Below are 16849 nucleotides of genomic sequence, written 5' to 3'. Positions count from 1 at the left end.
TATGTTTCCTCATTTGGCCAAGAGTTGTTTGTTGTTTTGCGGCTGATGCTTTTGTTTTGAAAGGGCGTTAGAGGTCAGGGTTGCTGGGTGACTGACACAACACTGCAGACAGCAACTGACGATTAACTGTTTGAACGTCGTGCAATGAGAGAGAGAGAGAGAGTGCATGGGTCGCAGTGAAAAGGAAATAATTAAGGAGCAGTCAAATTAAGGTCCAGACAATCAATTAGCTAGCGCTTGGTTGATGAGGGAACAAGGTGAGTGTTTTGATGAGTAAATTGTATTTATATTTGATTATATTTGATTAACTGTCGAACAGCTGAAACAGTTGGAATACGTTTTAGTTCATTTGTAATATAGAAATGTTATAGTTAATAATTAAATACATGTATTGTAAATTTAATGTTATTACATAAAGTAAGGTTTATAGGTTAAGGTAAAAGGTTAGAACCACCAAGAGTTACTAATGATATTTTATTTGTATGTTTGCAGCTCTGCGGCCATCGGTGGCTATGCTAACTAACCTGAGCATTCATGGCAGATTTAATTACGCTTCATTTATAAACGATGTAAACATTACCCCCTTATTAAGATTAGCTGTTAGAAAAATGTTTATTGGCTTATTGATGCTGCCTCCTTGTGGTGAACCAGAGAACTGCAAAGGTTTCCTTGTTAATTGAATAGAGGGCTATATATACAGTAGTATACAATAGTTTTAAATTCGTATTAAGCTTGAAAATAAAACAATTAAATAACACAGAAGAATTGTTTGACACATAATAATAACAATAATCTGATAAGCCATCCATGGAACCACTCTTATACCCTTCAAAGTAACAAATCTCTCTCTTTTTTCATGAAAAGTCAACATAAAATTGCTATCCCTAACACAAAACAATCTAGGATCTTAAAAGTAATCTCAAACATCACATTCTTTTACAAAATTAAGGGATTCTAATGGATCGGTTTCTAACATTTGGTCTTAAAAACATTAAAACAGGAAGCGCACATTCACTCATTCACTCTTACAGGAAACTGACAGAAAAAGAAACACAAACAAAAATTTGCAGTTAGTCACATTTTTATCACATCCAAGCATTCGTAGTCAGTCCTCAAAGATACCTCAAACATACATTTAGAATCACAAGTTACACAAACTACTTACACATATACCTGAGAGAGGATTTTTGCTTCTGCTTTAATCCTTGCACTTCTTTATAAATTGTCAAAAACCACTCCCACAAATTTCTTTTCTACAATTGTAGTATTTTATCATATCTTATTTAATGAAAACTATACCCAAATGGAATTTGAAGCACCATATTCTAAGTCATTCACTTTTATTACTTTAAGTGCATTTATTGTGTGTCTGTGTCCTTGGAGATATAAGTACACAGAGATGTGAGTCATATCGTACACAAAACACAATGTTTGCCTCACGTGACCAAATTCAAATGAAACTGGCAGCTGCAAACTCTTAGGTTTCCTTTTTATGTCAGTCAGCAGGAAGTAGTGTTGGTTTGAGGAGAGCATTTTTATTTTCTAACAAAAACAGACAGACATGCCAGGATGGACATACAGGAAGAGGATAAACTTAATGTCTCAGTCACTTAGTTTGCTTGTTGGAGTTTAAAATAGTGTGACTATGGAGAGGCAGTTTGCAACTGGTCAGGCTGTCGACATGGCGACATCACAACATGGTAAGATCAAAGCTTCATTTTTACAGTGAATCACTTTTGTATTTACAAGGCTTGGTTTGACTTTGAGAAGGAAGAGCGAGCATAGCAAATGATTCTTTTGTCCGGTTCCGAACAAATTCAGATATAGAGATGTAGATGTAAATTCAGATGTAGAGCAGAAAGACAATCATCTGTCAAATTATCAAAACAAAAACTGGTGACTCAATGAGATTAGTCCAGAATGCCATTCGGTTACATTTTAATAAAAGTTGGCAAAGACAGAAATGAGAACATTGTTATTCGATAGCAGCCCACATCCTCTGTCTGGACTCGAGACAGTCAAATCGAGTGAGAACCTGTTTCTGTATGTGGGTGTGGGTGAGGTGGTAGTAAATCAAAAGTGTACGACAGTTGATTTGATTTATCTATGAACAACTATTTTAAGTGCCTAAGTCAGGGATGTCAAACTCATTTTCATTTTAGGCCGTATCAAAACCCATTCAATTGCTAAAACATCAATAAATAGCTGTTTCAGCATTCAATAGGTGTTTCTTAAAATGAAACAATAATGAACATCTTTTCACACTGCATCAGTGCATCCAGGAGTTTGTGACTGTTTTTGTGTTATTTTTGCAATCAAAATCATAGATTTTGTGATCATTTAGAAATATTTGCAAGGAATTCTTACGGTATTCATGCTAATATGTGTGTTTATTATTCACTGTATCAGTCACAGATTGCAACTTGACATCATGCGAGGCTGAGGCAACAATCACTTTTGAGAAAAAAATGTCGGTAAAATCAGAAAAACTTGGGCATCTGCTGATTTTATATGAATTTTCTGAGTAAAGTTTGTAGATTTGTGAAAAACTGGAGGGAGTTATTGATGTAATTTGGAGCCTAGAAGGCTACATTAAAAGCTACATAAAAATCTGGCCCCGTGCCTTGAGTTTGACGCATCTGACCTAAGGCAATTATTAACAAAATTAGTCATTTAGATCAGAATTACAAAGTCAAGTCACCACCAAGTACAAGAAAATAGCTAAATTAGTTTTCAGTTTCAGCTGTTGTCATATTCAGTTATATTCCACATGATCCACTTCATTTATTTCTGTTTACAGCCACATAATGTGCTTTTTGAAACACTAGAAAAAGGAAACAATGAGAGAGCAGCTTTATGGCATAACAACATGTCATTATGTCAGAAATTTCAAGTCAGTATGAATTTAGTCCTACGTTTTGCAGATAATTTAGCTGACGTAGGCCCAGGATGTCTTTTTAATGAATGAAGTAATGTTTTGTCAATAAGGAAGACTTTTTATTTATGGCTTCTAAGTTTTAATTTTTAAAATTAGGTTCCTGTCTTACCCTTGCAGATTTACTCACCTCTGAGGTTAAGTAAAAATATTTACATAAAAAAAAACATGGGACAAATGTAACTAAGTTGTCTGTTCTGTTTTAGATCAAGCTGCACCGGTAGGCAACGTTCTCACCGCCCAGAATGGAAGCGTCATCACCTCACCCAGTTTTAGTAATGTGAACATAAGCAATGGCAATATTATTGTCAACACAAACTGCACACATGGTAATAATTTGAAATTAATTTTAAAACATGTCTGATTTATGATTTAGTTTAGATTTGTCTAATTTAGAATTGTGAATTTTTCTTCAAATCAGATTAAAAATGACCTAAAGTTTTCAGCTCATTTCTGTTTCAGCTCCAGCCGCAACAGATCAAGTCAGGGGTGTCGCTCCAAAACTCAAAGGTAAGATGTATAGAGCTGTTCATCTCTGTGGCTTGCACTATTTGTATTACACTAAAATTTGACACAAACAGAAGATGAAAAAGAAATAAAAGAAATAGCACAATAAAATTGACCCCTTTTACAATGCAATGAAACCCAATATATAAATATAAAGTTTGACAAAATTAAGAGACCACTTAAAAGTATCTGCTTCTCTGATTTTAGTTTTTATAGGTGTATGTTTGAGTAAAATGAACATTGTTCTTTTATTTTATGAACTACAGACAACATGTCTCAGAAGTTCCCAGCAAAAACTTAGTACTTATCTGCAGAAAATGGGAAATGGTCAAAATAATGAGAAAGATGCAGTGCTTTCAGACCTCAAATAATGCAAAGTAAACAACAATACTAATGTTTTAAGTCAGGAAAAGTTCAGAAATCATTATTTGCAGTGCAGTGGTCTCTTATTTTTTTCCAGAGCTGTATGTTTATGATGTTTGAAGTTTAAATCTTGAATCTAAAATTTGATTTTTGGTTTTAATCTTTCAGAGAACATCCAAGATTGCCAGGATGAACTAAAATCCTACCTTCAGTCGAGGACAATGACTCTGTCTGAAGGAACAGAAGAAGAAACATTGTCAACTTATTTAAATAAAATCTATACAGAGCTTTACATCACAGAGGGAGGCAGTGGTGAAGTCAACAGGGAACACGAGGTTATTGAATTGGAGTGTACAAGGCCTACAAGTGAAGAAAGAAAAATCGATCTCAATGACATTTTCGGTGCTTTATCAAATGAAGAAGATCCACCGCGAAGAGTTTTGACAAAGGGAATTGCAGGTATTGGTAAAACGGTGGCTGTGCAGAAATTCACTCGGGACTGGGCAGACGGAGAAGCCGTCTAAGATCTAAACTTAATAATTGAGGAAAAGTTCTCTCTCGTTGAGTTAATACGTTACTATTTCGAAGAGGTCGAGTGTTTAGATGTTTCAGATTACAAAAGCTCTAAACTTTTGTTCATCTTTGATGGCCTGGATGAAAGCAAATTTCCCCTGAACTTTGACAGGAACGAGATGTGTCGCAATCCTGCTAAGAAAACAACAGTAGACATATTACTCACAAACTTATTCAAAGGCCAACTGCTGCCCAAAGCTTCTGTGTGGATCACAACTCGACCAGCCGCAGCCAATAAGATTCCTCCAAAGCACATCAACAGGGTGACAGAGGTACGAGGTTTTAACGACGAGCAAAAGGAGGAATACTTTAAAAAGAAAATCAGTGACAAGACTGTTACTCAGAAGGTCTTGGGGCATCTTTTGTCAAAACCTTTGAGAAGTCTTTACATAATGTGCCACATCCCCATGTTTTGCTGGATTTCAGCCACAGCACTTCAAAGCCTCCTCATGAAAGAGGATCAAGCTGAGCTCCCAAAAACCCTAACAGAAATGTACATGCATTTCCTGATCAAACAGACAGAGCTGAAAAATCAAAAAGATTACCAAGGAGGTGATACTGACAGAGACATGATCATGAAATTGGGAAAACTGGCATTTGAGCAGCTACAAAATGGCAACATAGTCTTTAGTGAAGAAGATTTGAAGGAATGCGACATCGATCTGAAACAAGCTGCTGTTTACTCGGGCGTTTGCACACAGATCATAAGAAAAGAATCGGGTCTTCACAAAAAGGAAGTTTACTCTTTCATACATTTAAGCGTTCAGGAGTTCCTTGCAGCTCTGTATGTACACAAGACCTTCGTGGATCGGCGAAAAAATCTTCTCAGCCCAAACACTGTGATACCGGTTTCCGAGGGAGGAGAAAGTCCAATTATCTTTCTACACAAAAGTGCTGTGGACATGGCTTTGAGCAGTGATCAGGGACGATGGGACTTGTTCTTACGGTTCCTGGTGGGTCTGTCTCAAGACAAAAATCAGGGGCTTCTTCAGAAAATCTTTGGAGATAAGGACAAACTTCCACCGAGCCGAGAGGAGACAATCAACTACATTCACCGTAAAATCCAGAAGACCTCGTATTCCAACAAGGGTATCAATCTATTCCATTGCTTAAATGAGTTAGGAGACCAATCTCTTGTGGAGCAAGTCCAAAAGTATTACAATTCAGGGGATGTCAGCAAAATTTTACCGGCCCATTGGTCAGCTCTGGCTTTCGTGCTGCTTGTTTCCAATGAAGACTTGTCTGTCTTCGATCTGAGAAAGTACTACGGATCTGAAGCAGTCCTAGAGCGGCTGCTGCCGGTGCTTAAAGTAGCAAAGACAGCTTTGTAAGTAAACCTAACTCATGTTGACCTTTTTCTACTTGGTGCACAAGATTTCTTACCATAATTTTCTTGCTCAACTCAGGTTAAGTGAGAGTAACCTCACTGACAGGTGCTGCAGTTATGTTTCTTCAGTTCTTACCATGAAGTCTGGAGGACTGGAAGAGCTGGATCTAAGTGGAAATACTCTGAACGACTCCGGAGTGCAGCTGCTCGCTGACAGCCTGCAGGATGCCAACTGCAAACTTTCAAAACTCCGGTAAAATATGTATAAATCCTTCCCTTTTTAATTCAGATTTAGAGTATGAATTTGTTGATTTGCAATTTTTTGCAAGCAAGGTTTCTTGGATAGACCTGAGACACTATTGTGTCTTTTTAGAGTTCAGCACCAAAGGAGTTCGAAATGGCAAGTAAAGTTAATTTAAACTGAGCTTTCCTAGTCATAACAAGCACTCACCAGTGCCACGTTCAGCTATTCATCCCCACTAACCAGAACAGGAACTCAAAAGGGGAAAAAGCAGTCAGTCAGTTTCTCCAGACAAATTTCCTGATGCGTGTTTTGCATGTCAGATCTATAGGGAACAGACTGTGAACAGTGTAAACACTGTATAAACATTTAGTTGAAAACTCCATCTAGATAATAAAGCTGAAAATATCTTCAAGGCACTAGATTTAAAGGGTTGTTTATTTTTCAAAGGAATCGGGGCTACTTTTCTATATTTAGTTGCATTTTTTAGTTACTGTTTACTTGCAAAACAGGCTTTATTTCTGAAGTGCGCAGAAGGACTAGTTTACCCAATGCTCTATTCTTGGAATGAGCTGCCACTACTCATATGTATAGCATAACTTTCATGAAATAAGAGGCAAAAATGCTTCCAAACTAATACTGGTTGAAACATAAAACATTTGTCTCTCGTAAAACTAAGGACAGAACATGGTCTGATCTTTTCTTGATTAATGTTTTTATGTCACTTTTGTTCTGTGATGCAGATTAAAACGGTGCGGCATGACAACAACAGGATGCCAGTCTTTGGCCAGAGGAATAATGTCTAACCATTCTCATCTGAGAGAGCTGGACCTCAGCAAAAATAAACTTAATGATGAGGGAATGAAGCTGCTTTCTGGCGTTGTAAAGAATTGCCATTTGGAAACTTTAAGGTAAAACATTTTCCAGATTTTATAAGTACTACTCTTAGATCAGATCATAAATGTACACTTTGTCTTGTGGATAGTGCAAACATTCACAAGATCATTGAAATATGAGAGTTCATGATTTGCAAGATTTTGTGTAAATCAATTAATAAGACTTTTGTGATTAAGTATAAATTTCCACGTGATCATGGTGAAATAAAACCGTTTCTCTGCAGACTCTCTGGGTGTGGTCTTGAAGAGAAAGGATGCACACGTGTGGCATCAGCTCTCTGCTCCAATCCGTCTTATCTACAAAACTTGGATCTGAGCAGGAACAGCTTCAGTAGAACATCAGTCAATCAGCTTTTTAACTTCTTGCAGCACCCTGACAGTAAGCTGCAACGGTTGTGGTAAGAAAGCCCTCCACTTCTACGAAATCTAAGCACCTAAAAAGAAAAACATTTGAATCAAAAATAATTAAATGCATGATTATCTAAAGACTGTTTTAGTAGGGATGCAATTGTAAGACAGTTATTGTTTTCCAGTTTTCATCTTCAGCCCACAAGGTGCAGAGTAGAAAAATGAATGTACTCATTGTTTTATTTATATTTTTGAGCCTTTCAAAAGCACAATCAATATTTATTGACTGATTGTTTATTTTGTGGCGTTTAGGCCAACCAGATGCACTGACTGTGTGCATGGAAATCGATTAAGTTAAATCTTTCCACTGGGTAAACTCTTCTGGGGTTTTTTTTTTTAAAGTGAGCAAACATCTACTTTTGTCCCAAGGCTTTTCAAAACAAACCTACAAGCGGATGGTGCAACTGCTCTGGCCACAGCTCTCAAACCCGACCAGCTGAAGGAATTAGACCTAGGAGCCAACACAATAGATGATGCTGGGGTGCAGAAACTTTCTGAACTGCTGAAGAGTCCAAACAGTGAACTCGAAGCCCTGAGGTGAGGAAGACTTTATGCTGCACAAATATAGACACAAATTTAGATAAAGAATATTTCGAAAATGTTGAAGACCTTAAAATCTGCTCAGTTCACTTTTATTGCCCACAGACTTCAAGGTTGTCGCTTAACAGATGAAGGCTGTGCCGTGTTGGCTTCATCTCTGAAGACAAACCCGGCTCATTTAAGAGATCTAGATCTGGGAAGAAACACCATGAAAGAACACGCAATTGTAGAACTTTCCAAGTTCTTGGAAGACCAAAGCTGTCGACTGGAGATACTGAAGTGCGTATCATGTGCACCACATCTCTCACATTGTTTTCTCTACAATAGAGATAAAGATCAATGCAGAATTCCACCCAAGCAGTAATTTATAAATTGGAAATATAGCCATATACTGAACTTTATGTTCACCAAGGTGCCAACAATGTAATTCTCACCTTGTTTCACCAAAGATGACTTGTGTTATTGTTTTAGATAGATCAAGTTACCTGAAATACTGTTGTTAAATGTTTGGGATTTCAATCTTTTGTTGCAGCCTGACATGCTGCATTGCAACCACAACAACCAAGCCTCTGATTTTAGCTGTCAGTCGTTGCTTTTTCCTCCGAGAGCTCAACCTCACTTACAACCAGTTCACGGACGAGAGCCTGAAGCAGATCTGTGATTGGCTGAGCAGAACCGAATGTAAATTAGAAGTGCTGAGGTGAGACTTGTTTTGTGTCTTTTTAGTAGGACAGCTGAAGATTTGAACCAAATGTTTCTTGGTTGTGGTTGTTTATGTGACACTGAATGGATGTGTTTTGTGAAGAACAACAACAACAAAATGTTTTTTAGTGATTACTGATAGGTATTTTTCGACAACCTACGTAAAATGAACCACAGACAACTTATGTGAGTTTTTACCGAGCTTTCAAGAAAGGAGAAGATACGGCGGACCGCTCCAACGAGCTGCCCACCGCGCGTTCAGATAACTTCCAGTTAGAGCTCGTCTTTTATTTTCAGAGAAGGGAGGGATAGGCAGAAGAGACAAGTTAGCAGCAAGTTCTACACACACAAGGTCATTTTGTCTTTTCCCTGGGGAGCGATTTCTCCTAAGGGCAGAGGGCTGTTGTCAGTGTGAGAAAGTCTTCAACACAGCAGTCAAAAGTTTTAACACAGACAGTGAGAGACCAACACTTCCAAAGGAAAATCACAAAAATCTATAGTAATATAAGACTGCTATGGTAAGATCAATAATCATGTAAGAATGACAACAACACATAATATTTCCAACAATTACCTTGAAAAATTCGGAAAATCAGAAAAAGAGCATAAACAAATAAGAAGTAATTGGTAACACTTTATTTGAAGGGGGGTGAATAAGACTGTCATGACACTGTCATAAACATGACATAACACCTGTCATGAACATGAATAAGCCTTCATGAATATTTATGACTGTTGTCATTCGGTTAATTATGACACTTTTAATACAAAGTTGACATTATTCAAAATGTCTTTGTTATGACAACTTGACATTAACCAATAAATCATTATTGATATAAATTTGTTATAAAAGTATTACTGATTGCACTTTAAAAATCAGGTAACTTTATGTTATTAAAGGTAAAGTTTAAACAGTAATGATTTCTTGGTTAATGCCAAGATGTCATAACAAAGACATTTTGAATAATTTCAACTTTGTATTAAAAGTGTCATAATTTACCGAATGACACTTTATGACAAAAGTCATAAATATTCATGAAGGCTTATTCATGTTCATGACAGGTGTTATGTCATGTTTATGAAAGTGTCATGACAGTCTTATTCAACCCCCTTCAAATAAAGTAAATTACCAAGTAATTTAAGTCATTTAAAGTTCAGATTTGAGTCCTGAGCAAAATATTTAAATGAAGAACCTGCATTATTGTTCCAATAAGACAACATATGTAAAGGGTAAACATATGCAAATACAGATTAACTTATGAAGTGGAAGGTAAATTAGGAAGGCAAGGCAATTTATTTGTATAGCTAATTTTCAGCAACAATTGAAAGTGGTTTACATGACCGAAACAAACAAACAAACAAAAAAACATTACATTGCAGTAGCAAAGTAAAGGAAACAGTGAGTTTATGATGTTTCAGTTCTAAACAAGTGGGTTATTTTAGCCTTAATTTGAAGGCACTCACAGTTTCAGCAGTTTTGATCATTAGTCATTTCACATCAGGAAGTTGTGAGCCAAAGAACAGTTTCCATGGTCCTACACTAATTTTACATCCTCAATTGTATATCTGCAGTTTATTTTTCACTTTTCACCTGTAGATAAACCATTTCATAACAATGAACGTTTTTTAACTTTCTACTCAAGGGGGAAAATGTCATATTTGGTTTAATTTTAATTACTTGCACATTATCTCTAAAACCTTCATAATACACCCTCTTTCGTTTGACTTTGACATTTAACAATTTTTTCCCAGGTTGTCCTTTGTTAAAGACAGCACCTGTGAGCTGCTCGCTGCGGCTCTGAGGTCAAACCCTTCACACCTGAGAGAGCTGGAGCTGAGCAACAGTCATTTAGAAGAATCAGTGAAGTTACTGACTGACTTACAGAAGAATGATGACTTCAAACTGCAGGCATTGATTGTGACAGATCAAAGTCTGCTCAAAGAACAAGCCCTGTTGGGGACACTGAGAGAGAAATTGAATAAATTAGAATTGATATGAAATAACGTCCTGCTTGGCTACCACAAATGTTTACCTAAAAGTTATATTCTTGGACTATGTAAATTCACAAACGCTTTAAACTTGACTATCTATGGCATAAGTTGTCTTAAGTTTTGTCCCGTTTTGGATGGGAAGACTCCTGAAATTATAATTTTGCGTAGGCAGAGGCAATCTAGACTCAGTGTACAGTTCTGAGCTTCTATGTGATATTACGTTTCGACAATCTCAAGTCAATAATAAAATATTGTTTTATATATTCTGAAGCATTATATGTTATGAAATTTCCTCAAAACTTCTATGATGAGATTTTGGTGGTGGGTCAGGGTGCAGCCTGGGGGAACCTGATAGCAGCAGTATGCGGCCTACAAGTTCAAAACAACTAAATATTCATGGAATTTAATCTGTAATTAGTTTTTTTTTTCTTTTCTTTTTTTCTTTGCATGATATAGTTTGAATTTAGTCAGTCTGAGCAACTGGTTCTGGGTGTTATGTTACACTGGAAAAGGAACTACAGTGATTTTTTTTATTTTTTATTTTTTTTTTTTATTCAGTGGTTTTGATTTCATGTGGTAATTAGATCATTTGCACACAAGAGGGCGGTGTAATGCCAGAAACAAAGGGAGTGGTCACCTTGTTTGTAGGTTTGATTAGTTTCAGTCGGAAACCTGTTTTCTTTTGTTTCAGTGTGTTTGTTCAGTGAACACTTAGGCAACCACACAGTTGCTTGGTATCTATGCTTTACTGAGTTTTTGTAAATTATCAAGAGGAATGTGATTTTATTTGTTCAATTTAAAAAAAACAAAAATTCTAGTATAATGTGTGCATAAATTTAACATGGATAAAAATGTATTTTTAAATAATCTTTAAAGTAAATACTTACAGTGTTGTATTAAGATCATCATATTTGCTTGCTGAAGGATTTGAGTTTGCATAATGAAAACCTATCAATGGACATGGAGGACATGCAAACTCCACACGAAGAAACTGAATACAAACTTTTCCTGCTAAATAATGCTAACCACTGCTAGCATCTAGTTGGGCTGGAAAACACACAAATGTGTTCCTGTGTTGCCCCCATGCGGCTCATTGAAGTACTGCAGGTAACACAATTTATACAGTATTTTTTATGATTTCTTTTTTAGATTCCAAATTTGAATAATAGAACTTATATGGTTCATATTATTTTTTTAGATAATTTATATTTGATTACAAAAATAATCAAATTATTAATAATGCCCTATTTACTCTTTTACTGCTTGTTTTTCCTTCCTAATCTACTGATCTTGGGTTCCTTCCTTCACACATTTTTTTATATGTTACTAGGGATTTTTTGGGAGCGGGGCTGAGGGGGGGCGTTATCTGTCAAGATTATCTTTTTATTAAGTCGAATTTAGTATTAAATGGAATTTTCAAATGACTCAAACGGGGCAGAAACTTGTTACTGGTACTGTGGTTTATACTGCTGACTCTTAGACATCTTAAACCTCATGCTACATAATGCATAATGTGCAGCAGGACTGATGTAAGCAACTACCATAACCACAAAAAGTCTTTCTCTGAGGTTTGGTTCAGTTAGTGCAGTAACATTTCTTTTGGTGTCTGGTGTTTTTGATTTCGTTGAATTAGGGTTTTTTTTTAACCACTCCGGGGAATTAATGAGTTGCAGTAATCTGAACCTGTTAGAGATGAGCTGCAAAGATCTGATAACGATTTTCTGGAGAACATATAACTTATATATTTACATATACATCCCTCAGCACAAAACTAGTCACAGAAATTTTAAGCTTATTTGGTTTGGAAACATATTCAGCTGTAACAGCTGCAAATGATAGCTTCCTGTACTTCACAACTGCATGATTTTGCCTTTGTCAATCAGTATGCAATGTGATTAAGGAAAAGTTCAAAGGAATAAATTATTCTGCAAAAGACTAAATTATATGTAATACTACTCATAATTTAAACAACATTTTAAAGAAATGGGTTCTTAAACATTCCTGCACCTTTATCTCCGAAATGTGCAGTGTCCTTCCTGGCCTTCCACTAACATTCTTCAACAAATCTTAGTTCATAAATTGGGTAATTTCTTTAGGCAACTGGATGTGCTGGATTTTATTTAGGGGTAACAGAGTACATGGGTTTGCATAGAAATTCATGCCACACTTTTTAGATTTTGATTTGCAACAAGGATCTAAAAAGATGTGCATCATTTTTCTTCTGTTTTTAAAATAATTAATTTGAACTGCAAATAGGATTCGCAGTTTAAATGGGTTTTTAGGAACATTAATGTAGATGTGAAGTTTGTTAAAACTGGTTTATTTATTTTACAAATTAGTTTTGTTTAGTTATTTTATCATGACTTTTATTGTTAAGTTGACAGTTGGTGGTTACCATAGCTACCAGTGACAGTTAGCCTTTTTCTGTTGCCGTCTGTAACTGTGGTATGTATTAGGATCAGCTCTGTGTTTTCCTTACCAGTATTATATTTTAGCATTTATTTTAGACAAATCTAATCATGTGTAGGGTTTCATGTGCATTTTCACCATGTTTAGAATATATATTTTGAACGTTGTCCATTTCAGCTGTATTTTATTTTGCAAATGTAAACTATTTTGTCAACTGTTCATTGGGAATTAATCACTGTGTACTTTGCTTAGCTTTATTTATTGTATTTATTTGTTATGGATATGGACAGAAGCTGCTATATTGGATGTTAATCACCAATTAGTTTTTTTCTCTGTTGTTAGTCTTTTTTTATATATATAAAGTAATGTTTTTGTTACAATCGTGGGATAGTCTTTGAATGTTATGTGTGAATGCATTCTCATTCCTTTATTGAAATGTTTATATTTATTGTTATTTATGCCAGGGGTTAATTATGTGAACTTATATAGTCAGTTTATCTCATTTTTATGCTGCTCTTGTAACTTTAGAGCTGAAGCTTCTGGTTGATTGTAACCACCAACTTAGATTTTTTTTTTTCCGTCTAAGAATAAATCAAGTGTGTCATCAAGTGAACCTACTGACTCAGAATGAAAAAAGAAGGGTGACATTAGTCATTTTCACTAAATTAATGTGCATTCTGCTAAAGCTAGTGGTCAAATTAAAAGTACCTATAGAAAATAACCTTCAAGGTACATTTATTAAGGTCTAATTTCTGTAAGTAAAACGTGCTTTTTGTTGTTCTCATGCAAGTCTGATTTACTTATATAGCTGTAAGGTTAAAAATATAATTAACAGAAATAATTAATCAACATGCGTTTCTCTTACTGAATTGAGTTATTGAAATAACTGAATCGTTCAATGATATTTTAACTCAATATGATTAACCTAAATTAAAATAATGTCTCCTTTTACTCCACTCAAACCAGCCATTAAGTAATTAAAAGCTTCAGACATCTAAATCAGACGTTACCGGTTTGTTTTTAGGACCGTGTCGTCATAGGAACGGGTGTTGCGGAAGTAGCCGTCGCTGCCTGCAGGGGGATGAGAACTGCTTGGCCTCCACACGAAAGCGAAAACAGGTGGGAGCCCGGGGATCTGAGGTAAACACTAATATGGACACGGATTTTTGTGAAACATGATCGCATTGATCCCTGTCGAGTACATCCTGGGCTGCGTGGTGCCTAGACAACTCCACAGGTCGGAGAGGGGAGAGAGAGCCTTCAGCAACGATGGGAGCACTAAAGTCTACACCGGCTCCGATTGAACACCATGACCTGTCGGAGAAAACTGGCTGTGAGTAATCATTATCTGTTATCAATCCCTGCCGGACGAGAAGGAAGTATAAAGAGCTTCGTGAAACGGAAATGCTTTTTCATTTTTCAGTCTTGTCTTGAAGCGGGATGCAAAAAAAAAAAAAAAAAAGAAGAAGAAGAAGCAATCGTTATTCTTTTAATAAGAAACCACCATTTGGTGAAAAAGACGCGTAAATCTGTCAAGTGTGACGCAGGAGTGGTGAATAATTTAGAGTGAAAGTTCAGGGAAGTGTAACATTATCCTTTACAAAGCACAATGCTGTTAATAATAGATTACTGTTCACCACTTGTCAAGTGAACTCCTCTATTCTCTCAGAAGTTTATTGGTAGACGCACAGGATGCAAACTAAAAGAGTGGAAAATGAAATTTGAATACACAAAACAGGTTGCTGGGAAGCTTCCATAAGTGAAAAGGGACCCTTGAATTTCCAGCTTAAACTTACAAATTGCATGATTATTTACAGTATTTGCTCGCTTTGTGGTTTGTTTTCAGTTTCACTTAGGCAGATTAGAGTCCTCCACAAGAGGTTCAAACAGCTGAGTGATGGAGATGATGTTTTAAGGTAAGCTGTAAGTTCCTTATTTTCGCTGATTTCTTGGATCTTGACTACTTCAGTCATTTACAAGCCATTTCCAGTCAGTTACAAATCATGCTATGCCAACTTGATTGTTTTTAAAGCTGGAAACCTTAATTACAAAGCTTCAGTCATCTCATCTAACATGAAACTAATCACATATTATGCTGGCTGGGATATTACACCAAGTTTGACATCTTAACTTTACTTCCCTCAGGAGGGAAGATTTCCTGGGCATCTCTTCTCTGAAATACAATCCCATTCGCAAAGAGATCATAGAGGCTTTCTTTAACCGAAGGTACGGTGCAGCGATGAATCTTAATTCTGCATTTATGAATAATGATTTCTTATTTATTCTTTTTTATTTAATTCCTCTAAATATCCTGTAAAACGTAAAACAATTAAAATAAAAAATATTGCAAAAAGCCAAGAGTGTACCAAAGAAATCTGTGGAACATTGCAGCAATGTGAAACATATTTAATAGTAATTTTTGATTTTTCTCATATTGTCTTACAATTATCTTTATCTTAAAGCAAAAATATCATCTTATTTAAAAACATACAAAGAAAGAAATGTAAAATATAAATGAATTTTATTTTCACTTCCATGTTTTCTTTTTTTACAGCACATAATTAATTTCATATCTTGATTAAGACAAAAGAAATCAATAGTTCCTGTCCTTGCAACAGGAAGCACTACCATATATGGACAATGACATGTGGTTTATGCTAGAAAGAGAAAGAGACAGTTTTGTTCTAAACTAAAAAGTCATTCATGAAGACATATATGGACTGGATGTGTCACAGCTTATTGCCAATGCAGGATGGTGTCAGCACTTTTACCTTCCCCATAAATGCTCTGTGCAGGAAATGGGGGTTACCCGTGTGCTGTCAGCTGTTTGCTGAACAAAACAATGTCCAGCCAATCACAAGCTCTGACCAGTCTTATCTTGAAGGGTGATCCAAAAATGCAGGCATTACTCTTTTAATAAGAACTAACATCACCATTTGGTTTCTTGCTGAAGAGACGCGGCGTAAATCTGTCACGTTTGTTGCAGGAGTGACGAATAATTTAAAGTGAAAGTAACAAACTAATATTAATTTATTAGATTCGAAATTAAAGTGAAAGAGACAGATTTAACATGTATATATATAAAAAAAAATATAAAAATTCCCTTCTCACCCTCCGCGGGTGGTCTCTCTTTCATCCTCTGAGCTCGGGTCCTCTACCAGAGGCCTGGGAGCTTGAGGGTTCCTCCAGTATCTTGGCTGTGCCTAGAACTGCACATTTCTGAACTGAGATGTCTGATGTTGTTCCCGGGATCTGTTTTAGCCACTGCTCCAGTTTGGGGGTGACTGCCTGAGGACCCCGATGACCACAGGCACCACTGTGGTCTTCACCTTCCAGGCCTTTTCCAGTTCCTCTCTGATGCCCTGGTATTTCTCCAGTTTCTCATGCTCCTTTTTCCTGATGTTGTGGTCACTTGGTATTGCTACATCCACCACAACGGCTTTCCTCTGTTCTTTATCCACCACCACAATGTCCAGTTGGTTCGCCATTACCATCTTGTCTGTCTGGATCTGGAAGTCCCACAGGATCTTAGCTCGGTCATTCTCCACCACCTTTGGGGGTGTTCCCCACTTCAAGCTCGGGGCTTCCAGTCCATATTCTGCACAGATGTTCCTGTACACTATGCTCGCCACTTGGTTATGTCTTTCCATGTACGCTTTCCCTGCCAGCATCTTGCACCCTGCTGTTATGTGCTGGACTGTCTCAGGTTCCTCCTTGCACAACCTACACCTTGGGTCTTGTCTGGTGTGGTAGATCTGAGCCTCTATTGCTCTGGTGTTTAGGGCCTGTTCCTGTGTAGCCAGGATGAGAGCCTCTGTGCTGTCCTTGAGTCCAGCTTTTTCCAGCCATTGGTAGGATTTCCTGATATCAGCCACTTCAGTTATTTGTCGGTGGTACATCCCATATATAATTTTTTTTTTTTTTTTTCCCCCTCAACCTCCGTGGGGGGTCTCTTT

General features: G+C 36.6%; 1 protein-coding gene and 1 pseudogene across 3 annotated transcripts in view; both read left to right on the top strand.

Annotated features, from left to right (window-relative positions):
- Window positions 1-1446: 1446 nt before the first annotated feature.
- Window positions 1447-10856, top strand: LOC106963295 (protein NLRC3-like; annotated as a pseudogene).
- A 3085-nt stretch (window positions 10857-13941) lies between these two features.
- The window catches only part of tescb (tescalcin b), an 8522-nt gene continuing 5614 nt past the window's right edge, over window positions 13942-16849 (top strand). For all 3 annotated transcript variants that reach the window (XM_015058136.1, XM_015058135.1, XM_015058134.1), the window contains exons 1-4: window positions 13942-14033; window positions 14131-14226; window positions 14740-14809; window positions 15039-15119. In XM_015058136.1, coding sequence (XP_014913622.1) covers window positions 14163-14226; window positions 14740-14809; window positions 15039-15119 — 215 coding nt within the window. In that variant the 5' untranslated portion in view covers window positions 13942-14033; window positions 14131-14162. The remainder of the gene's footprint in view (window positions 14034-14130; window positions 14227-14739; window positions 14810-15038; window positions 15120-16849) is intronic.

Source organism: Poecilia latipinna, unplaced genomic scaffold (assembly GCF_001443285.1).
Source record: "Poecilia latipinna isolate Pla-1442-1.1 unplaced genomic scaffold, P_latipinna-1.0 Scaffold1519, whole genome shotgun sequence".
Lineage (NCBI taxonomy): Eukaryota > Metazoa > Chordata > Actinopteri > Cyprinodontiformes > Poeciliidae > Poecilia > Poecilia latipinna.
The sequence above is the reverse complement of the archived record's forward strand: the minus strand, read 5'-3'. Positions and strand labels throughout refer to the sequence as shown.